This window comes from Perognathus longimembris, chromosome 2 (assembly GCF_023159225.1).
Source record: "Perognathus longimembris pacificus isolate PPM17 chromosome 2, ASM2315922v1, whole genome shotgun sequence".
Classification (NCBI taxonomy): Eukaryota; Metazoa; Chordata; class Mammalia; order Rodentia; family Heteromyidae; genus Perognathus; species Perognathus longimembris.
This window is the reverse complement of record NC_063162.1, coordinates 135111898-135136284: the sequence shown is the minus strand read 5'-3', so window position 1 is coordinate 135136284 and position 24387 is coordinate 135111898. Positions and strand designations below refer to the sequence as shown.

At 43.2% G+C, this 24387-nt stretch overlaps 1 protein-coding gene across 1 annotated transcript in view; it reads left to right on the top strand.

The window, feature by feature from the left end:
- Positions 1–17471, top strand: part of Rbm28 (RNA binding motif protein 28) — a 29595-nt gene extending 12124 nt beyond the window's left edge. Inside the window, exons 9-19 of the mRNA XM_048340176.1 lie at positions 795–867; positions 2828–2937; positions 6001–6074; positions 6771–6906; positions 8671–8735; positions 10454–10612; positions 12458–12607; positions 12873–12947; positions 14451–14707; positions 15685–15784; positions 16946–17471. Coding sequence (XP_048196133.1) covers positions 795–867; positions 2828–2937; positions 6001–6074; positions 6771–6906; positions 8671–8735; positions 10454–10612; positions 12458–12607; positions 12873–12947; positions 14451–14707; positions 15685–15784; positions 16946–17080 — 1334 coding nt within the window. The 3' untranslated portion in view covers positions 17081–17471. The remainder of the gene's footprint in view (positions 1–794; positions 868–2827; positions 2938–6000; positions 6075–6770; positions 6907–8670; positions 8736–10453; positions 10613–12457; positions 12608–12872; positions 12948–14450; positions 14708–15684; positions 15785–16945) is intronic.
- Positions 17472–24387: the final 6916 nt, after the last annotated feature.

The window sequence follows — 24387 nt, the reverse complement described above, 5'->3', positions numbered from 1 at the left end:
GTGTGGATGAATATATGTTTTTCTTTAAGCAGTGAGTCTCCCATTGCCTAGACTGATCTGAGGGCATGTTCCCAGAGACAACCAGGGTTCTTTTTTTTTTTTTTTTTGCCAGTCCTGGGGCTTGGACTCAGGGCCTGAGCACTGTCTCTGGCTTTAGGCTAGCACTCTGTCACTTGAGCCACAGCACCACTTCTGGCTGTTTTCTGTATATGTGGTGCTGGGGAATTGAACCCAGGGCTTCATGTATATGAGGCAAGCACTCTTGCCACTAGGCCATATTCCCAGCCCCAAAAGATATCTTTAATAGCTTCAAATGCAGAAACAATTCATACACATACACAAAATACAGTGTTGCATGTGTGAAATCTGTATATATTCTCTCTTCCAAAGTTCTACATGTTCGTATTTCCAGAGAGTTGGGACAGTAGACACTGACATAGTAGTGTATGAGAATATCTTTCCTATACCTTTACCACATTGTATTCCATCAGTCTTTGTAGTTTTGCTTTTCTATGGGCAAAGAAATAGCATCTCATTTCTTGTGCTATGTTTCTCTTTGCTTAATGCTGCTGATGGACCCAGGGCCTTGTGTGTGTTAAGCACAGGCTATACCACTGAGTCAGTCTCCTGTCTTTTGTATTATTTTTTACAATTATGAGTTTGAGCATCTCCTTGTTAATTGTCCATCTAAATTAAAAATAATTTATGCAAGATCTTTATATATTTAAGAGGCTACTCTTTTGTCATTTGGCTTGTGTTAGTCTTTTTCAGTTTATTTTTCTTTTTAATCTTAGGTGTACAAGCCTTAAAGCAGAAGAAGAGGAAATTACCCTCTGATGTGAATGAAGGGAAAACAGTTTTTATCAGGTATGCTGTGTGCTTTGAGAACTGCTGTTTGCATTGCCTTTATGGGTCTCTCTTGCCTTTCTTTCCCTGTTCTTCCTCTACTGTATCCTTCCCTTCTCCTTTTTCTACTCTCCTTTCTCCCTCTCCCCCTCTTCTACCTTCTTTTACCTTTTTCTTCCCTGAGAGCTTGCTTTTGGGAACACAACTATTAAGGGTGACTATTCTCTTTGCCCGAGTGAGCACCTTTGCAAGTTATGCACATGTGATGGTGAATGAGGAAGGGGACACATGCCTCACGAGCCACATCGGCCACATCAACCCTGGTGATGAGTGGGTGGACCTGTCACACCCAGATCGCCCTCTCACCATCTCTTCCTTGTCTGTTTTTTTTTGTTTTGTTTTTTTCCTTTTTGGCTAGTCCTGGGGCTTGGACTCAGGGCCTTTGCTCAAGACTAGCACTCTACCTCTTGAGCCACATTGCCACTTCTGGCCTTTTCTGTTTATGTGGTGCTGAGGAATCAAACCCAGGGCTTCGTGCATGCTAGGCAAGCACTCTACCACTAAGCTACATTCCCAGCCCCGTTTGTCTGTCTTTTGTGTACCATTTCTGTTACCTAACCCAGAAAGTTAAATGGTGTTAAGATCATTATTAGCTCATGTGATCCCAGGAATATACCAAATAATGAGAAATGTAGGAAACAGAACTATAAAATGGAAAGTAAATAGTCATAGAGTCCTATTAGGCATCTTTTGGGACAAATGAAATCCTCCACTGTTAAAGCATGTTGGTTCTGGCTTTTGTTTTAGTGTCACTTGTTCCAAATGATTTCTCTGTCCTGGGGCTTGAACTGTAGGCCTGGGAGCTGTCCCTGAGCTTTTGTGCTCAAGGCTAGCCCTTTACCACTTGAGCCACAGCTCCACTTCAGGCTTTTTGTTGGTTAATTGTAGATAAGATTCTCATTGACATTCCTGCCTGGGCTGGCTTTGAACCGTGATCCTCAGATCTTAGCTTCTTGAGATGCTAGGATTATAAATATGAGCCACTGGTGCCTGCCTCTAGGTGCCTTATCTTTTATTTTTTGATATATATATATTGTTATTATTATTATTATTTTGTCCTAGGGCTTGGTCTCAGGGCCTGGGCACCATCCCTGAGCTTCTTTTATGCTCAATGGTAGCACTGTACCACTTGAGCCACAGCACCACTTCCGGCCTTTTCTGTTTATGTGGTACTGAGGAATTGAACCCAGGCTTCATGCGTGCTAGGCATGCACTCTACCACTAAGCCACATTCCCAGCCCAATGCCTTATCTTTTAAAGCAGGATAGCAGCATGAAGAAGAGAGACAGAGACAGAGAGACACAGAGACAGAGACAGAGAATGAACATTTTTCTTAGTAGTCTGTTGTAAGTCTCCTGGTTTTATGAGAAAGTAATTTGGGCCATGTTAAGTTAAAAATAGAGTTTGTTGAATGAACATAGAAGCAACTCATAGAACTGGTTGCCAAAAAACTAAAAAAGAGGCTGCCAACTTCTTGTTTTGTTTTTCTTTAAGGTACAACGTATATTCTGTAACATGCATTACTCTACTGGTACAGCTCAGTGGAAATTTTCATATGTATATATTCATGTAACCGTTATCTAGGTCACAGTGATAGTATCTCCAGTATCTCAGAACTCTCCCTCAACTGGGGCATGCTGCTGTTTGAAGCGAATCAGCAACTTTAGTTTGTATATGTTTATTTAAATACCAAATTCCTGGGTGCAAGAACTTGGTTGCTAAGTCAGTTGGAATCAGGAGTAACATCATACGACAGACCTGGCCATTAGAGGCCACTTTTGTGTATTGCTGCTATTTCTGAACAAGGGAGGGGTGCTTATAAGAAAGGGAGCTATGCCAATTGATATCTAATTCATCTGTGTTGTAATGAAAGATCTCACCTTGTAGTTGACCATTTTTTGTGACCTGTTGTCTTCCATAGAAACTTGTCATTTGACTCAGAGGAGGAAGAACTTGGGGAGCTCCTCCAGCAGTTTGGAGATCTTAAATATGTTCGTATTGTCTTACATCCAGACACAGAGCATTCTAAAGGTATTTGCTGTTTGCTTTCCAGGCCCTGAAAGTTGCAACCACTGCCCTGGGCACGATTAGGTGACAATGAGAGCATAGTGTATGCTGTTCTGAGGGCTCCATGATCCATCCAGCCCCCTGGCTTTCAATGAAGCCCAAGGACATTCTGAGGTTGTCTTCCATCATGTCAAGCTCAGCAATTTTAATGGTGCTGCCAGACATAATTTTGTCTAAGCTTTTTAAGCTCTCGCTTATTTACTTTAGAATAATGAATTCCATTTGTTGTCTTTTTTGAATTTCAAATGTGATAGCATCTCATGGGTATTAATCATCCACATTGCTTGAAATTATTGGGGATCTTTTTTCCCCTCATTGCTTTTGTTAGAGACAGAGAAACTTTGTTGCGTGGCAACAGTCAGAAGGAAAACTATGTAGCAGGACTGCTGCCTGACATACTTAATACTAAAGCTATTTATTTTGTCCTCCAAGGGTTAACCAGTTCTCATTCTTATTACACTGTGAGGGAAGCATCTTTTCTCTCCATCGAAATCTTTGACTTCATGGATTGTAGTCATTGTGCTAAATCACATTTATTCTGGTTCTTGATTTCTTTGAGATCTAGGGAAAGCTATAAACCAGTAACATTCTACTTTCTGAGGGCTTGTGGGGTTTCTAGAGTTTATCCATGGATTAAGAACTTCCATTCTAAGCCTTATTTTCCAGATTGATAAAACTTGATCACTTTTGTTTATTTCACTGAGCTAAAAAATGTGAGTAAGGGAGGATTAGGAGTGCAATCCCAGCCATGCCACAGAGTGGCTGGTGATGTTTATCAAGTCATTGAGCCGACTGGGTTCAACTAGATAAACTACCAAGGTGTCTTCTAATGTTAATTTACACCTTTTGGATTTTCTTCGTTACTAGTATGTTTTTCTAAAAAGGGCAACTAGAATTGCTTAGAATGTCTTAAGTACAGGTATGGTTTTGCTTTAATGATTTCTTGCATCTTTAATTCTATTTTGAGTACAATAGTATAATGGGTTAACATTTTTAGATTATATGATTCAGATATCTTTTTGGTCTGTTAATGTTAATAGTTAATGATTTTTTTTTTTGTCCTGGGGCTTGAACTCTGGGCTTGGGCACTGTCCCCGAGCTTCTTTTGCTCAAGGCTAGCTATCTTTCTACCACTTGAGTCACAGTGCCACTTCTGACTTTTTCTGAGTAGTTTATTGTAGATAAGATTCTCTCATACTTTCCTTCCCAGGTAGGCTTTGAAAAACCATGCTCCTCAGCGCTCAGCTTCCTGCGTAGCTAGGATTACAGGCATGAGCCACTGGTACCCAGCACAGTTAATGATCTTAAAAGCACAATTTATTTTTTTCTTAATGCATTTTTTTCCCCAGCTCATATTAAGTTTTTCTGCCTACTCATGCAGCTTTGTGCTCCTCCTATGGTTTATCCTATTGAACATGCTATTTTACTACCTAGAAAACTGTATATTAATTACAGATTTTTGGTACTATTTTAAGTACCGGCTTTGGAAATTTCAATGATAAAATTCTTTTCCAATTAGAGAGAAAGACCTGTATTCTTGATAATGGATGACTAGTTTAATCTGCCTACTGGACACCTGTCCCCTCCCCTATTTATTTCATTACACTTGTCCTGCAGTAGCCAGGGGGGTTGGTTCTGGGTCATGGCAGAACAAAAATCTGTTGGTACCATAAATAAAACAGCACAGTACTTTTGTATAACCTACACACCTTCTCCTATGTGCTTTAAACCATCTCTAGATGATTTACAATGCCTAATACAATGTAATAGCTATTAAACTATATTGTTTAGGGAATGACAAAGGAAAAAAGGCCATGTTCATTATAAACACACTTGTTTTTTTCCCAAATATTTTTGTTCTATGATTGGTTGACTCCTTTGAAGCAGAGTCCCTGAGTATGGAAGTTGGGCTGTATTTCTTTCTTCCTATTTGTAATCTGTTAAGTATAGTGTGTTATGTAGTTCTTATTTTTGAAATATTGTGTCTTGAGACATAACACCTGACCAGTGCTATCAGGTATGAGTAGCAGATGGGAGGGAGTGGGAACACAGACAAAGGAGCACTCCGCTCTGGCTGGAGGAGATAGAGGTCTCTCCAGATGACCCTTCAGTTTTGCCTGCCACATGGGTCCCTTTGACTGATGCCATTCATTCCTGGGTCCCTTTGACTGATGCCATTCATTCCTAGCTCTAGGAGGTAGGATGGTGCTTTCATGTAGATGAGAGAATATCTAAAGTTTAAAAGAGTACCAACAAAATATTGAAAGCTAATTTCTTTTTTTAGAAGCTGTTTTGAGGTGAAGTTTGCTTATAAAGCTTTTTTTTGTGTGGTGGGGAGGAGGGCAGTACTGGCGTTTTAACTCAGGGCTTGTGCTTGCTAGGTAAGCACTATACAGCCTGAGTTATGCCTCTAGTCCATAAAGCCACTTTTTGCCAATGGAGAAATTTGTTCAGTCTGATTGGCCCTACAACTAACCAGAAGAGCCATGCCTTGTGGAGATTCGAACGTATGAGCCAAGAGTTGAGCTCATAGCTTTCTGGTTTCTTAACGATATTCATGTAGTAGAGACCACTTTTACCCCAGGAGGCAGATGTGCTGTTACCTGATGCCTCCCTAGTGACTTGGAGACAATGAGATGATGTTAATTTCAGGCTTAAGTAGTTCCTGCCTCATCTTCCAGTCCTCTAATAGGCACTTTATAAGATACGCTGACTTAAATGTTCTGCTGGAATTTGTCTGCCACTTCATGAATATTACCAAGGAGAGAATTGATAAGACCAAAATTCTGAGATTCACTACAAAAGGTGAAGGAAGTCATACAATTTCACTGAGAACAGGTATGCTATCCTAGTTGCCTCTGATCCTTTACTGACTAACAGTGCCTGACTCATAGTACCTAATGAATGGATGCTATTTACTCCTTCCATCTGTATCAGGCCAGAACTGCCAGGCTGTTTGTAGAACTCTTTGTTTTGCAGCTGGGCCAATGAGAGTTTAGGTCTCACTTCTTCTGTATCTTTGTTCAGGTTGTGCATTTGCACAGTTTACGACTCAAGAAGCTGCTCAGAAATGCCTTGCAGCTGCTTCTCCAGATACTGAGGTAAGGAAGATTCCCCCACCCCAACATAGAAAACTGGCTCCCTAGGGTCAAGATTTGATGTTTCCAAGAAGTTTTATTACTATTGGTAGTAGCCATAATAACAACAACAACAACAGTAAAGCTAACAGTTATTAAATACTCAGTGTGTGATAGGCACTGAATTTTATAATCATTACCTTATTTAATCACTGTATGAAGTAGTTATTAGTACTATTTCTTAGGTGAGGAATAGCACAGTAATGTATCTGAGAGATTGACTTCTTTTTGTTGTTGGTGGTGGTGGTGGCTCTTGAACTGAGGGCCTAGAAAATGTCCCTGAGCTCTTTTGCTCAAGGCTAGTGCTTTACCACTTTGAGCCACAGCTACACTTCCAGTTTTTGAGTGATTAATTGGAAATAAGAGTCTCATGGGGACTTTCCTACCTGCAGTGGCTTTGACCCATGATCTCAGCCTCCTGAGTAGCTAGGATTATAGGTGTGAGCCACTGGCGCCCAGCTGCTGACTTCCACATATGACATTTTGAACAGCCATACTAAATATTGTGAGGCTCAAGGATCCACTTGTAGCCAGCCAGGCAGAAACACTCAGGAGCCTGCCTTCCATAGCATAATTAGGGTGTACTGTTGCTCTTTTCTTGGCATCAGGTTCCTGTTTTTGCATATATGTATTTGAAGAGAGGGTTGTAATTTGTTATAGGGTGGTGGGCTTAAACTGGATGGCCGGCAGCTCAAGATTGACCTGGCTGTTACCCGTGATGAGGCTGCAAAGCTTCAGAAAAAGAAAGTGAAGAAGCCAACCGGGACCCGCAACCTGTATCTGGCTCGAGAAGGCTGTGAGTATTGGAGATGTGAACCAGACATCTAAGTAGCTGGTCCCATTCTATGACAGTAAATCTAGCAATTGTATGTTTGGGTCATGTTTCACATTAAAATTTTTTTCTCCCTATTAGTGTTATATTGTTATTCCACTTTAGCTTTCTATTAGGAAAACTTTCACCCATTTGTGGATTAACCAAGTTGGTTTGCTTGCTTGTGCTAGCACTAGAGCTTGAACTCTGGGCCTGGGCACTGTCCCCACTTCACTTCTGGCTTTTTGGTGATTAATTGGAGATAACAATCTCATAGACTTTCTTGTCCAAGCTGGCTTTGAACCTCCATCCTCAAATCTCAGGCTCTCTTGAGTAGTTAGGATTGCAAGCATGAGCCACTGGTGCCCTAGATTAACCAGTTTTGTTCTTTGGCAGAACCAGCCGGCAATGAAAGGGAATCTTGATTGAGGGGGCGAGGATAAAAGAAAAAGAAAAGATAGACAAGAGAAAAAAGACAAGAGACAAAGATGGGATTCAGGAGGTCTGCAGCTTAAGATTGTAACTCAAGCCATGTTTTATTCTAAACTTCCAGCTTATATGCAGTTTGACAACCAGGAAATAGTTTAGGATTAACTAAGGTTTAAGAAAACAGGAAGGTCCTGAAATTGGTAAATAACAACAGGCAGTAAAACAAGATACGGTTGAATGGTTTACATAAAACAGACTCTTGTGGACATAATAAAACATCTCGGGGTTAGTACTGTCCTTCAAGTAAATCATGTCCTTGCATGTCCTTGAGAACAACATAGCCAGAGGTTAGGATGAACTTTGTTGTTGGCTCCCTAAGCCATGATCTTGCACGCCCTTGAGAGTATAGCCAGAAGTCAGGCTGAATTTCGATGTTGGCTCCCTACAGTTCTTTTATATATGCATATTCATTTACAAGTGCATTTTCTTCTTTATTTCTTATTTATTTTGATAATACCAGAGCTTGGACCTGTCTCCACTTTCTCATGTGTCCTTTTTATTTATGGCTGTTGCTCTACCACCTTGAGTCATGCCTATAATCCTTCGTTCTCTTTTCACTTGGTTGCCTCTAGATTTTACAGCGTTTGTAAGGCTCAAAGATAGGAAGAATTGAAACTTATCTTTGCTTCTTGTCATTGTTTTTAATAAGAGGTATTCTGAAGGAGTTGAAAATTGCTTAATTACTCTTGTGTTATTCATAGATTTAAAATATACACCTGGTATCTTTCTCTCAGTGTCAAAAAGGTAATCAGAAATTTGTTCTAAGTTTAAAAAAATTCTTTTATCTAGGTCACAGTATTTATTGGCTTTTCTCCCTCATAGCTACACAGTCCCAGCTATTAATGTCAAGTTACCAGCCTTTGATCCTAGGCATCCATCTCCATAGTTCTGTCAGTTACTTGGGGAGCCACTGAGTGTCAAGGAGAGGTTATTAGGTGGGACATACTACATTCCAAAGGCCTAAATTATTCTTACTTCATAATGTCCTCCACTTGTTTCTAACTTCTAACTTGTTTCTAACTTTGAGGGGAAAGATGAACAAAGTCACAAAATGTTCATATTTTTAGTCCTCAAGAGAAGCTCTAAGCCCAGAACTTAGCCTGTAGCCCATTTTTGGATCTAACCAAGTGCCTCCATGTCCTGGCCGACATAGTCCTCTGGGCTGTGTGCAGAGAGTTTGCACCATTCAAATCACACTCCTCCTGTGGCTCAGTGAAAATTCCCTTGGTGATGTTTTGGCCTTTTTCCCTCTTTCTGCAGTGATCCGTGCTGGGACGAAGGCTGCCGAGGGTGTGAGTGCTGCGGATATGGCCAAACGAGAGCGGGTAAGCAGATCAGGCACCAGCCTTTAGCTAAGTTCCCCATGTTTGATACATCAGTCAAAAACAATTGAATGCAACTTTTTGCTTACTGAAGAGCCAGGTGTATGTTACAAACCCTATTGAATATAATCTTGTTAGAAAAGAAGCACATAGGTGAAAGAGCAAATAACCTGACATAGTATTGTAGCAGCATTCTGTACCATTATAAGAACTGGGTCTTACTCTTTTTTTTCCCCCTAATACGAGCATAAACATTTGTTCAGTAGTGTGCTGGTCAGTCACACAGTAGACACAAGAGTTTAGGGCTGTGTGTAGTTATTGATATAAATGTAAAAGAATATCAGAAAGCTCAGCATGGGCTGGCATTATTAGGCTAGGGAAGAGATGTGAGTTTTGGAAGAAGTAGCTAAGAAAATACTTGGAGGGCATTGTATTCCCTGATAATAAAAATCATTTTGGAAAAACTCCATATTTGGGCTGGGAATATGGCCTAGTGGCAAGAGTGCTTGCCTCGTATACATGAAGCCCTAGGTTCAATTCCTCATCACTACATATATAGAAAAGGCCAGAAGTGGCGCTGTGGCTCAAGTGGGAGAGTGCTAGCCTAGCCTTGAGCAAAAAGAAGCCAGAGACAGTGCTCAGGCCCTGAGTTCAAGCCCCAGGACTGGCAGAAAACAAAAAACCCACACAACTCCATATTCGAGGAGTTTCTACTATAAACTGATTAAATTAAGTTCCAAGTTCCCATCAGTCACAGCTTTTCCTGGGAGAAAAAAGTCTATTGAACTTAGGCATGATAGCCTCTTCAGATGTGCCTTCCAGACGTTCATTTCCAGAGAATTTCTTTATTTTGCAATTTGTTGGTACTTTTACCAAACAAGAAGTAGCAGGACTAAGAAGACTTGATGAAAGAAAAATATTGAGTGTTTTGAGATCTTTTTCGAAAACAAATTATGAGAATGTCATCCTGTATTTTGTTTCAGCCTTAGTCACTCAGAGAACCGGTTGGTGGAGGCAGTATAGTTGGAGCTGTTTTGAGAGCAAAATGTGCTTCTGTGGTTATGACGTATTTTTGCCTCAGGGTGGCAGACTTGAGATGAGACACCATAGTGAGAAGTATTTTTAAAATAAGGTCCCATTTCCTTTTGGGAAGAAGGACTAAGCAATTAGTTTAAGTTGGTGGGTAAATTGGGGCCTAGGCATCAATGTCAAATTAACCACAGTATTATTTATAAGAATATTTTCTCTGGGCCTCATTTTGAGGTAGTATTAATTTGGCTTCCCATCAGTGCTGAGAGTCATATTTTGATCTGTAGTTATTGGGGCTAAAACTTAGGGCCTGGGCACTGTCCCTGAGCTTCTTTTTGCTCAAGGCTTGAGCTGCAGCTCGACTTCTGGCTTTTTGCTAATTGGAGATAAAGAGTTTCAAGGGCTTTCCTACCTGGGCTAGCTTTGAACCGCAATCCTTAGATCTCAGCTTCCTGAGTACCTAGGATTATAGGTGTAAGCCACCTTCACTTTGCACAATTTCATGTTTTGTGCATGAAAAAAATTGAACCTTAAAATTTCATGTTCTTTCTCCACTTAGATTTAAGATAGATGATTTCCTTCTTTATTGCATGTCTGATTATAGGATAGGGGGTACCAATTCTTTCTTCTTGGAGAATTATGAGCTTGCCCTTTAAAAGGATGCATTGAACTGCTTACAATTTCTTTTCTAGTTTGAGCTACTGAAGCATCAGAAACTCAAGAACCAGAATATATTTGTCTCCCAGACAAGGATCTGCCTACACAATCTCCCAAAGTCTGTGACTGACCAACAGCTCAGGAAGCTACTCCTGAGTGCCACTAGAGGGGAGAAAGGTGTGCGCATTAAGGAGGTGAGAGGTGCTCTGCCGTTCATGCAAGTTCTAAATTTCTTTTAGAATGCAAGGCTGAGTATGAGAGGTTTTGGGTTTTTTTTCCTTTTGAGAACTGCCTTTCACATCTCAAAGATAACAGGATGTGAGGCAGTTTCTGTCGTGAATTACCTTATTTAGCAAGCACTTATTAAATGCCTGTTGTATGCTCAACATTTTGAGTGCTGTACTTTTTGTTTCAGAGAAAATGATTTGTGTGGTACCAGTTAGGCTCTAGCCTGGCAATGCTGAGAGTCCCTTGTGCTCTGGTGAGCACAGGGCGCCGTGGAAATCTTTGGCAGGTGACTCAGCAAACACTGGTTCACAGTAGGACTTGATTGACTCTGTGAATACAGAGTTCCCTCTTCTGCCCCACAGCATTCTGTGTGGCTCCTTTATACCATTTACTGAAACTATCTGTGTCAGTTGTTTGTCTTGACCAGACTGAGCCAGCAGTATCTCATTATTTTCAGTGTTTTCTATGGTACTCGGCACAAAGTAATGTTTCAGTCTATGTTAATTAAAAAGTGCTATTGCTCATATGATAGTTAAGAGTCTGCTTTCTGAACCTTGTAATTCTTACCCCTAAAAACTCTTTCAAAATATATTCATTGGGCACTGAGGAAACACCATGAGAAACCAGGAATTTACTAGCACATATCTGGCAACACTCTTTTTTTTGTTTTCTTTTTTTTTTCTTTTTATTAATTGAACATAAATTTTTTACAAGGTGTTGTGCAAAGAGGGTGCAGTTACATAGTAGGGCAGTGTGTACATTTCTTGTGATATCTTACGACCTGTTTTTCTATCCCTTGTCTAGGTCAGGTAGACATATATGCAATATACAATGTATCAAGAACATATACAGTATTCACAGACTGTCTCTCCGTCTCCCTTTGTTAACAGTCATATATCAGGGAGATCATGCCCCTTTGTTTTCTGTGTTCTAGGCTTGTCTCACTCAACATTATTTGTTCGAGTTCTGACCATTTCCCTGCGAATAACAATATTTCACCATTCCTAATCACTATGTAGTATTCCATTGTGTATAAGTACCATATTTTTTGGATCCATTCGTCTGTGGAGGAGCATCTGGGTTGTTTCCATATTTTGGCTATTGTGAATTGTGCCGCGATAAACATGGAAGTACAAATGTCTTTTTGATATCTTGGGTTTTGCTGTTTAGGATAGATGCCTAGGAGTGGTATGGCTGGGTCATAGGGTAGGTCTATATTGAGCTTTTTGAGAAACCTCCATACTGTTTTCCAAAGTGGTTGTACTAATTTGCACTCCCACCAACAATGGAGAAGGGCTCCTCTTTCCCCACAGCCCCTCCAGCATTTGTTGTTTCCTGAGTTCAGAGTATAGGCCATTCTAACTGGGGTGAGGTGGTATCTCAGGGTTGTTTTTATTTGCATTTCCTTTACTAGCAGGGATGTTGAGCATTTCCTCATGTGTTTCTTTCTGGCAACACTCTTAGTTGACTCTATGGGATCTGTCAACACAGTTTATGTCAGACAAGGCTTCTCATTCTCTAATAATTGCTGCTGCGTCTTCTTTTTTGTTGTTGTTGTTAGTCATGGGGCTTGAACTCAGGGCCTGAGTGCCGTCCCTGAGCTTTCTGCTCAAGGCTAGTGCTCTACAACTTGGAGCCACAGCTCCACTTCCAGTTTTCTGGTGGTTTATTGGAGATAGAGTCTCATGGACTTTTCTGCCTGGGTTGACTTTGAACTGAGATCCTCAGATCTCAGCCTCCTGGATAGCTAGGATTTCATGTGTGAGCCACTGGCACCCAGCAACTGCTTCTTTTTCTTGTTTTCCTCCTAGTGTAGGGTGATGCGAGACCTTAAAGGGGCCCAAGGAAAAGGGAAGGGCCAGTCTCTGGGCTATGCCTTTGCAGAGTTCCAGGAGCATGAGCATGCCCTGAGAGCGCTCCGCCATATCAACAACAATCCAGAAGTCTTTGGGCCTCAGAAGGTGAGCCTCATCCTTAGGGAGACCTGCTCCCTAAGACCCGGTCCTGTTCCTCTGCAGAAATGTTCAGTGTCCTCTGACATTTGAATGGTGGGAAAGAGTAGCAGTTGGAGAGGGTGGGGCTGGGGGAAATGAGTGGTAATCCCAAGTTATAAGGAGCTCCGTAAACTGCTTGCAGAACTGGCCTCAAAGTTTGCAAAGAGAGGAGTGAATGGGGAGGATAGCTCACAAAGTCTAATGAGCGACTTTTATTTCTCCTCTGACATAGAGACCAATAGTGGAGTTTTCTCTGGAAGATCGAAGAAAACTTAAAATGAAGGAACTAAGGATCCAGAGAGGCTTGGTATGGAACTTAATTTTTTTTTTTTCTGGTAGTACTGGGTTTTGAGCTCAGAGCCATGTGCTTGTCAGACAGGCGCTTTACCATTTGAGCTACATTCCCAGCCCCCTGCTTGCGTGCTTGTGCTCTCTCGCGCTCTCTCTCTCTCTTTCTCTCTCTTTCTCTCTCTCTGTTTTTTGGGGGGAGTCAGTTGTGGGGCTTGAATTCTGGGCCTGGGCGATGTACCTGACCTCTTTAGCTCAAGGCTAGCACTCTTCCACTTGAGCCACAGTGCCACTTCAGTTTTCTGGTGGTTAATTGGAGATAAGAGTCACACGGACCTTTCTGCCCGGGCTGGCTTTAAACCTCGATCCTCAGATCTCAGCCTCCTAAGTAGCTAGGATTACAGGTGTGAGCCACCTGTGCCCAGCTCATTGTTTTTTTCTTTTTTTTTTTTTTTTTGCCAGTCCTGGGCCTTGGACTCAGGGTCTGAGCACTGTCCCTGGCTTCTTCCCGCTCAAGGCTAGCACTCTGCCACTTGAGCCACAGCGCCGCTTCTGGCCGTTTTTTCTGTATATGTGGTGCTGGGGAATCGAACCTAGGGCCTCGTGTATCCGAGGCAGGCACTCTTGCCACTAGGCTATATCCCCAGCCCTGTTTTTTTCTAATAGAGTCATTTATGCAGCCTGGACCACAGTCCTCCTATTTATGCTTCTCGTGTATCTGGAATGACAGGCATGAACCACTGTGCCCAGCTTTTTATTAGTTGATATGAAGTCTCAAACCTTTTGCTCTGGCTGGCATTGGATCATGATTCTCCTGATTTCCACCTCTACGATTATAAATATGAGCTCCACCCCAATTTTTTTTTTTTTTTTTTTTTTTGCCAGTCCTGGGCCTTGGACTCAGGGCCTGAGCACTGTCCCTGGCTTTTTTGCTCAAGGCTAGCACTATGCCACTTGAGCCACAGCGCCACTTCTGGCCATTTTCTAGATATGTGGTGCTGGGGAATCGAACCCAGGGCCTCATGTATATGAGGCAAGCACTCTTGCCACTAGGCCATATTCCCAGCCCCCCCCCCCAACTTTTTTTTGAAGGATGTAATTAAGCTTCTCTTTTTTTTAGTTTGTGCTTCTGCCCAATTAGGGATTTTCATTCATTACTTTCAATTCCCTAAGACTCCAAGTGTTATTACTTCAGTTATTTCCTCTGCTTTCTTTTTTAATCCTGGTATACCTTCCCATGTGTGTTAGAACTTTCATAATTTCCCTTGCTGCTGGCTTTGAGCTGGTGAGTGCTCTCTCCCTATTGCTGTGTTAGGGGAAGGGGCGTTCTGTGTCCTCTACCAGTAACTGTTAGGACGGCAGGGCTTGTGGATTGCTTACTTTCCATTCACTTTTCTGAGGTCTCCAAGTGTGTGGGGAAAAATGTTCCCTTCTTTCACCAAGCTCACATAAAGTTCTTTTTCTGCTAAGTATTTTTAAAGTCTCATGCAGAAACCAGGTGGCAATTCCTTGTTTTATTCAGCAAAAAATGAAATCGAAGCCTTCAAATGATAAGTCCCCAAAGAAACAAAAAGAACCTGGAAAAGACAAGAAGCAGAAGGCAGTTCAGAACCACCCTCTAGAACAAAACAAGGCTCCCCGAGAACAGCCCAGGAAGGCCGGTTCCACTGCGTGGACAGGGTTTCAGACCAAGGCCGAAGTGGAGCAGGTAGAGCTGCCTGATGGGAAGAAGAGAAGAAAGGTCCTGGCGCTCCCCTCACATCGAGGCCCCAAGATCAGGTGAGGTTTGGGTGGGTTTCATAAAACAGGGAAGTTTGTAAGTGCATTTGTTTTTGCCTAGCTTGTTTCCTCTTTTTTGGCATTTGTCTGTGTGAAAGGCAGGCCCATGCTATGCCAGTTTTGCAGGGAAGGTTGGCACTCAAGTCTCTCTTGATCAAATCACAGAGCGGCCTCAGAGTCGCTTCCAGAGCAGCTTTCAGTCCACTTTTTTCTTTTGAAGAGCTTCTTCTTCTCCACATGGCTAGCTCTGTCAGCCAAGGCTACACCCTTGAGTTCACTTGTACTTCATGTGGTGTGACAGATTAGTGGACCCAAGAGTAGATCCTTGCAAAGTATTTAATATTAAGTAAGTGGAGGTTTCTCTGATCTGTGTGAATATGCTAATGTTGAGATTGAGTTGTGGGATTCCTTTTAAGAGTGATTGGCCTTAAGAATTGCTGTAGAGGGGCTGGGGATATGGTCTAGTGGCAAGAGTGCTTGCCTCGTATACATGAGGCCCTGGGTTCGATTCCCCAGCACCACATATATAGAAAATGGCCAGAAGTGGCGCTGTGGCTCAAGTGGCAGAGTGCTAGCCTTGAGCAAGAAGAAGCCAGGGACAGTGCTCAAGCCCTGAGTCCAAGCCCCAGGACTGGCAAAAAAAAAAAAAAAAAAAAAAAAAAAAAGAATTGCTGTAGAGGAGCTGGGAATATGGCCTAGTGGCAAGAGTGCTTGCCTCATATACATGAAGCCCTGTGTTCGATTCCCCAGCACCACATATGTAGAAAATGGCCAGAAGTGGTGCTATGGTTCAAATGGCAGAGTACTAGCCTTCAGCAAAAAGAAGCCAGGGACAGTGCTCAGGCCCTGAGTCAGGGCCCAGGACTGCTGGCAAAAAAAAAAAAAAATTAAAAAATTAAAAAAAATTGCTGTAGACAAGAGGGATGGGGATCAAAGGAAGGACTCAGGGTGATACTTACCTAGTCACCTTATTTCAGGTTGCGGGACAAAGGCAAGGTGAAATCCCTCCCTCCTAAGAAATCAAAACCCCAGGTAAACAAGAGGAAGCAAGAGAAGCAGCAGTTGTCTTCCATGCAGGTGAGTTCTGAAGGACACAGGGATTTGCATGGTGAGGCCATCTTGGGCTGGCAGCACTGCCATACCTTGAGTAATTGAACACATAGCAAGTCTTCAGATTAAAGAACCACGCAGCTCCTCAGACAAGACCTTATCTGTCTTTGGTACTGTTGTTTTCTTGTACAGGAAGTCTCAGAATCATCTTAAATGCTGCTGCTTTCCTAGTCCTGACTGCCATTTTCCCAAAGCACTCTCTTAGGAAATAATGGTCCTGGGCTAGGAATATGGCCAAGTAGTAAAGTGCTCGTCTCGTATACATGAAACCCTGGGTTCGATTCCTCAGCACCACATATATAGAAAAAGCCGGAAGTGACACTGTGGCTCAAGTGGTAGAGTGCTAGCCTTGAGCAAAAGAAGCCAGGGACAGTGCTCAGGCCCTGAGTTCAAGCCCCAGGACTGGGGGGGGGGGGAACCAAAACAGAAAATAATGGTCCTGTTGTCTTGAACATTTAAGGTCAAGCTTTTTTTCCCTTCCCAAGTTCATTTAAGAGTAAAAGAATCATGAGCTTCCCATTCTTCTTAAGAAGTTTGTCTTTAAAAGATTTCAGGGGGCTGGGAATGTGGTTTAGTGATAGAGTGCTTGCCTAGCATGCATGAAGTCCTGGGTTGATTCCTCAGCACCACATAAGCAGAAAAAGCCAGAAGTGGCACTATGGCTCAAGTGGTAGAGTGCTAGCCTTGAGGAAAAAGAAGCCAGGGACAGTGCTCAGGCCCTGAGCCCATGCCCCAGGACTGGCAAAAAAAAAAAATTGACCATACCATAACTACATGTTGGAGCTTCTGCTCCAAAAGCCCACAAGTATCTTGATGAGGGCAAGGTCAAGTAAGAATGTTCGAACTCTGTCTGGGCTGTGTTAAGATGCAGGGGAGTGTCTGGGAACTACAGTGGTTGAGGCTTCTGAAACCCCAGATAACGCTTATGTCAGACCTTATTCCATTTCACTCTTTCTAATCAATGGGTGATTTCTTTTGGGCTTTTCTTCTTAAAAACCTTTCTGGAAATTTGCCTCCTGGTGAACATGATCACTGTACCTACTTATTTTCTTTCTTGTGTCGTATGATGATAAGGAAATATTTAGTGTTTGAAATTGCTGTCTTATAGGAGTCTCCTTTTCTTTGTAGGTACCTAAGAAAAAGACTAAGGGAAACAAGGCAGAAACCCACTTCAACCAGTTAGTTGAACAATACAAGCAGAAATTGTTGGGACCTTCTAAAGGAGCACCTCTAGCAAAGAGGAGCAAATGGTTTGATAGTTGATGATAGCAGAAGACTGGGTAAGAAGCCCAGTGTGTGTTTCCTCCTGGTGTTAGCCCACCCCCACGTCCCACTGAGAGAAGGAAGGTACCAGATGGCACCTTCTCTGTTGGCGACTTCGTGGGCTGTGCACATCTGAACTTCAGTCTCTCCTGGTGTATGGTTGATTTACCACAAAAACATGTCCAGAAAAATCTTGCATATTTCCCGGATTATTGTATGAAATTGTGTATATGATGGTTGCCTATTTTTACTCTGCTTCTCTAATGGAAATAAGTGTAAAAGGCATTCTTTTAAAGATCTATATTTTATTAAATGTCCTCTAAATGAGAAATTGTGTGGCTTTTTGAATAATAGACTAATTTCTAATAAATGTGAATCCTTTCATTACTTATGAATCTTTCTTCTGGCAGAACTGAGGTTTGAATTCAAGGCCTCTTGCCCCAGCTATGAACCTTTTTTAATGAGCCTTTTTAACATTCATAACTAACTCAACTACATAGTTCTATGTACTGCAAGAGTTCACAAAGCAGGAGAAAATGCTTACTAACCTGATCTCTGCTGGCAGGAGACATTGAACTTGAAAACAATTGAGGGCAATGCTCCTGATGCAAAGTGTCTGCCAGATGAGGGATAATAGCCTAGGAGAAATCAGCTTGCAGTTGCTCCAGGTACCAGGTACCACTGAGGACCTGCATTCCTCCCATGGCACACCGACTCGTGGGGACTTAGAGGTGAGTGGCTGGGATGGAAAAAGTAGCTCAAGTGCCATCACCCTGTGGGCTCTGTTCAGCTCTTAGTTTCAACATTCCTTCTGATGCTTCTCAGCTGTCAGCTCTTTTTTTAGTTCATTCTTACCATGTGCATATTCCTTCTCTTTAACAAAGGAAAGCTGGAGAGGGGAGTGGGGAGTATTAGAGGTAAGAAGGCCCACAAGGTTCTGATGGCCTGAAGAAATGGACTGAGTCTGGAGGATGAAAATCTGTGAGGACAGCATAAATCCCTGTGCTCAGGGCTGAAAACCCAGCTGCACACTTGTGGTAGGAGTCTGGACGTCATGTTAGAAAGCAGCTGTCTGGCCCCTGCATGGGTAACAGAATCCTCATTACCTCTTGAGATAGCTCAGCCCCTGCTTAAAAAAACTAACTTCTAAATTTACTAGAATTAGAATCATAACAAGCATTGTGCTAGGCCTCCAAGCCCTATCCCCTCTCCTGCCTCATCTATCCAGCCTTTTTAATTTATTTTTTGCCTGTCCTGAGGCATGAACTCAGGGCCTGAGCACTGTCCCTGGCTTCCTTTTGCTCAAGGCTAGCACTCTACCACTTGAGCCACAGCGTCACTTCTAGCTTTTTCTATATATGTGGTGCTGAGGAATCAAACCTAGGGCTTCATCTAGGCCATATCCCCAGCCCCTGTCTGTCCTTCTGTGTTCATTGTTGGCCACAGAAGTCTGCCTTCAATCCTCTTGTCTCTGCTCCTCAGCCTTTGTCTCTCTCCTATGCCTGAAGTGCTTTTCTCTGGGATTTTTTTTTGCCTGTCGCCTGTATTTCCTGTGAGTTGTCAGCTCTTCTCAAGCGCTTCCCTGTCTTACCAGGCTCTGCTTTCCTTTCCCTCTGTCCTATACCTACTGAGTTCCCTTCCCATTTATCGCCTTCCTGGCACTAAGCACACTATCTTTTTTTTTTTTAGATTTATTTGTCAGAGTGATGTACAGAGAGGTTACAGTTTCATACATTAGGCATTGGATACATTTCTTGTACTGTTTGTTACCTCCTCCCTCATTCCCCCCTCCCCCCTCCCCCTATCCCTCACCCCCCATGAGTTGTTCAGTTGGTTTACACCAAACAGTTTTGCTTTTGTAGTCATTTGTCTTTTTATCCTGTGTCTCTCGATTTTGGTATTCCCTTTCACTTTCCTAGTTCTAATACCAGTATATACAATTTCCAATGTACTCAGATGAGATACAGTGATAGTGCAGGTACAACCACAGGAAGGGGATACAAGAGGATCATCAACAATAGAAGCTACGGTTTCACATGGCATGTGAACCAAACAGTGTTATCAGTGTTGTAAGCACACTATCTGAAAGCATTTGTTTCCACAGTTTGAGTGTCTTTCCAAAAGAGGGACACTAGTTGGCTCTGATAGAGACAGTACCTAGGTCTGACCCAGGCACATAGTATATGGAATAAATATTTGTTGAATAAAACAAAAAACAAAACAAAAAAAGGAAACTATTTAGTAGGCAAAAGAAAGAAGTTGGAAACTTCTTTCAGAAAAGCTTGGTTCTTCACTCCAGTGCTCTAAGGACACTTTCACAGAATTGTCGCTGAGCTAGGGATGGTGCAAGTTCATGGCAATGTCTTAGGAAATCAATAAGGGTTCCAAACTGTCCTTGATTGCCTTAGAGACAGGTGAAGGAGAGGCCATGAAAACATTCAGACCCTTTGGAAAGATCAGAACAGGTAGTGTCTTCCTCACTACTTTGCAGCAGTGTAACAGGAGTGTTGAATATTCTCATACCCCAGTAACACATCTATACTAGATGTGTGGGGATGAACAATACTTTATTAAGATTGTGCCAGAATGGCTTCAACCTACCTGTCAGCTGACGGGCTTTTTTAGCTGACTCTGGCTGCTTGTCAAATATGGTTTCCACAGTACTCAAATATCCTTAATATACGAGAATATATAAAAATTGCTGTTCTTTCACATAGTGCTGCCAGATTCTCTTAGATCCAGATATTTCTTCTAACAACTTTAGCAACTCTGTGTGTTAAAACACCAGTCAGTTGCTTGGAAAGTTATTATTGCACAGTTCTTTAAAAGAGTGACTTGAGGACGAACCATCCGCTTTCTCAACAACCAGACTCCATGTATGGTGTCTTCCTCTGAGACACGTTCCCATGGGCTCTTCGGTCCGCTCATTGACTCATTGCCTTGGGACTGTTAATGTGCTGAGACTTGTGTTGACTTTCAGGAGGTGAGGATTTCTGCACTTAACGTGAGGGTGGAGTTACAGACTGCATGATTAACACACCAGTAAACATCAAAAATGAGGTTAACAAGGCTTATAGTAATGAAAATGATCAAGTCTCATTCACAGTTCATTGTTGGATTACATAGCCTGGCTCAGAGATAAGACCTTGAAATCTTAAAATGGTGTGCAGCTTTCTGTGCCTTTATTGGGTTTGTATTTGTTTGTTTTTGGTTAGTTGGTACTTCCTTTCCCACACCCTTGGTTGCTGGCAATCATACCTAGTTAGTGCCTTGCATATATTAGGTAGGCACTCATCACTGACATACATCTCCAGCAGGAATTGTACAAGTTGATGCACAGTGGATTCTTTCTTTTTTGCCAGTCCTGTGGCTTGAACTCAGGGCCTGGGTGCTGAGCCTCTGTCCCTGAGCCTCTATGTGCTCAAGGCTAATGCTCTACCACTTAAGCCAATGCTACTTTGTTGTTTTTTGTTTGTTTGTTTGTTTGTTTTCTGAGTTGTTTATTGGAGATAGGAGTCTTACAGACTTTAATTCCCAGGCTGGCTTCAAAGTGGGATCCTCAGATCTCAGCCTCCTGAGCAGCTAGGATTACAGGTGTGAGTCACCGGTGCTGAGCTCATAGCAGATTCTTAGTATGTGCTGTGCATCAACTTGCACAATTCATTCTAGAGTTAACTGTGTCAATGAATCTGTTTCAGCTGAGGAATGAGAATTCTAGATTTCTCTATTTCAACATGAGAGCATGTGATTGCTTCTTTGAAATACAGTCACGTGTTGTTGTATGATGGGACATTTTGGTCATTGTGCCAACATCATGGAGTGTACTTAGACAAACTTAGGTAGCCATGTTGTTACTAGATTTAATCCATGAGGGTCTGGGAATTTAGCTCAGCGGAAGAGCGCCTGCCTGGCGAGCACAAGCCCCAACTTCGGTCCTCAGCTCTAGAAAAACAAACAAAAAACCTATATATTTAATCCATGGGAACCACTTTCACATGTGCAGTCCATTGTCAACTAAACTGACATTATGCAGAACGTGGCTATCCTTCCTTTTTACTTTTTTTTTTTTTTTTTTTGCCAGTCCTGGGCCTTGGACTCAGGGCCTGAGCACTGTCCCTGGCTTCTTCCCGCTCAAGGCTAGCACTCTGCCACTTGAGCCACAGCGCCGCTTCTGGCCGTTTTCTGTATATGTGGTGCTGGGGAATCGAACCTAGGGCCTCGTGTATCCGAGGCAGGCACTCTTGCCACTAGGCTATATCCCCAGCCCCCTTCCTTTTTACTTTTGAAAAAAGATTTTCCAATTAGAAATGAAAAGACCAGATCCTTAAGGCTCAGAAGATCCCCTTCACATGCATTTGGCCTTCATTATGTGAGACAGCAGGGGCCAGATATGCCACAGTGACTTCGAACCCCCAGAATCTGCAGTCCCAGCTCTCCAGCAGACCCCATTAGCCAGTTCCCTGCTTACTGTCCCTGTGACTCAGTGTTTACAAAGTGACTGACAAGGGTCTGCTGATTGTGGTCCAAGGAGCAATTCTGCCCATGCAGCTTTGAAAGCCACACCATTATTGGATGGCAGGATTCTGAGTAGAGTCTGTATTTCACCTTGTCACGGTGATGCTCAACTCCAGCTTGCTTTTTTCCTGGCCTTAAACTTGAAATCCTTCTGCCTCAGCCTCCCAAGTGCTAGGATCTCAGGCATGTGCCACTATCTCAACTTCTGCTTTCAACCCATCTCTAACTGGCATTTTAAATCCAAGGTGAGAATTTTCCCAGGCCAAGTAGAGATTTCCAAATCTCCCTTTACCCAGGGTTGACCCACTTTAGAAGCTGTCCACATTGCTTTGGGATCTTTCCTTCCTGTCCTAGGACTGCTTCCTGTCCAGGATTATGTGCAGAGGCTGAAATCCCTCATTGATGGGACATTATTCAGCACTCAAGATATGGAGTGATGTTCAGGTACAGTCTGATTATACTGGCTTCCAATTCTGAACTGGTGAGTGGCTTCCGACAAGCTTCTTGCCCAGGAAGGAATATATTGGAAGACTGTTGGACACAGTGTGGGAACCAGTTCTGTGAAGTAAACTGTTGTTGTGCCAAAAGACCTTTTGGACCACCCCAAAATGGAGCATCAAGTCTAATTTTCTTTAGACCTGCACAGAGCCGACTGACCACAGGAGACTTCAGTGCTGGGAGAGCCATCCTGGAAACTTCGCCATATGTGTGACAGAAGGAAAGGCCTTCCTGTCCTTAAGAGCAAGGACTGTATTTTATGCTTTCCTTACATAGACTGCAACACTGCAGCATTGATTTACCCATAAGTCAGTGCTAGAGTTGCTGGAATACTGTTGCACTCTCTAAAGATGGTCTGTCCTAAGGTTAGCTGGGCTTATGGGGGACATCAGAGTCATTTCTTGATGTGATTCATGCAAAATAGCCCCAGAATAAAAACAGGTTAATAATAATATGCTGGCTGGAGCATATCCCCTGTATCTTTTCTGTTCTTCCTTGTCTGCCAGTCTGGACAGTTTCTCTGCCTCTCCCGCACTCAGGTGCCATCTGTCATTGTAGTCCAGGCTCAAGGCCTTCTCCCCAGAAGCTTCACCCATCCCAGGACATGGTGAACCCTCCGAGTCGCTGGCACACTTTCTTTGGGGCAGCTGCCAGTTGGTGGGACATAGTACAGTCTCACTGGTGTGAAGAGGGACACCCAAGGACCATCAGGAGGGCCCTGTGATGTGTGCCAGCCTTTAACATTGCCACTGTCACATGAAGACTGTCAGAGATCTGCCTGGCTTAAAGCCATTTCATCTCTCCAGCCTCAGGTGAGATTCATATTAAGCCTCATAAAGGTTATCGAGTGGCATGCGAGCCTTCCCTGTGTTAGAGCCGGCAAGGGGATGTGAGGGAGTCTAGACCTTCTCCCGAGCAGGACTTCTGTCTGGCCCACAGCACTGTCTAAGGGCCTTTGAGGAACTTGTATATGAAAACACTTATTGCTAAGTATACCAAATGTTTTTAGGGCAGGGGGAAAAAAAGGTTAGTGAAATGGGTATGGTGATACATGCCTATAATCCCATCATTTGGGAGATGGACTCAGGAAAGATCCTGAATCTTTAGTAAGACTGTGTTAAAAAAAAAAAAAGTTTGTCCAAGTAGGTATTAGGAGAAGGCAAGTAATTTGCCTTTTCTTATTCTTGGAATAATAAAACATTTGAAGACTTCCCTCATATATGAATAACAATTTTTATGATAAATGATCTCTAAGCCCTTTGCTTGGTCAGCCCCCCATCTCCCTCCAGACAAAAGAAGCCAGTTATACACATTCTTGAGGCTCACCCCCCCCCAATAACCTGAGGGGCAGAAGCCCCTCCCCACGTTGGCATGATTGTCACACCCCACTGCAGAAGTAAGAGGAGATCCTGCCCCACGTTGAGGGGACCGGAACCTCCACCACCACCACCACCCCCCTGCTGCAGGTGTGGGGGTGAATAAAAAGGGGAGTACTGCCGGAGGCATGGGGAGCAGGGGAAGAGAAGAACAGGAGGAGGAGGGAGGAAAGAAATGAAGCGGAGCGGAGCAGAACCAGACGGGCCGGAGGAGCAGAGTGGAGAGCTGAACCGGGCCGCCTGGAGGAGCAGTGCAGAGCTGACTGGAGCCGACCGCAGGAGCAGTGAGCTGTACCAGACTGGCCAGAGGAGAAGTCTTAGGCCTGAGGCCTGAGGGTCTGAAGCCTGAGGTGGCAGAGAAGCCTAAAGCCTGTGGGAAGGCTTGACAAGGCTTAAAGCTTGAGGAGAGGCGAGGCCTACAGGAAGGAAGCTTGCTCCTCTGGAGGTTTGGAGATTTGGAGCCGAGAGGCTGAGGTGGTTAGAAATTAAGGTGGAGGTTCAGAGTCTCCGGTCTGGGTTCTGGGTACCTGACCAGGACAGGGTAGTTGCAGGCAAGCATTAGGAGGTGGAGGGCTGCTCTGTTTCTGGGTTTGAGATTGTAAATAAAATCCCTTTGTAGATAAAACCCCTTCCCACCTTAAGTTGTGCCTCGATGGATTATTCTCGCTCTCGGAATACAGCATCCCCCTCTGTGTTTCCAGAAGCTGAATACATTCACATACATACAGCAGTTAAAAGGAGTGAGCCCAAATGCTTTTGTGATTTTCTTGGCCATAGCTGGGCTCCGTATCTTGGCTTTGTGGTGGAGTCAGTGCCTGGCAGGGGTGGATGGGCTCCCCTGGCTTTTATAACTGCCTTTCCCAGAATCCAGAATCTGCACACATCGCCATCCCCCTGGAGGTCAGATAATGGCTGTTT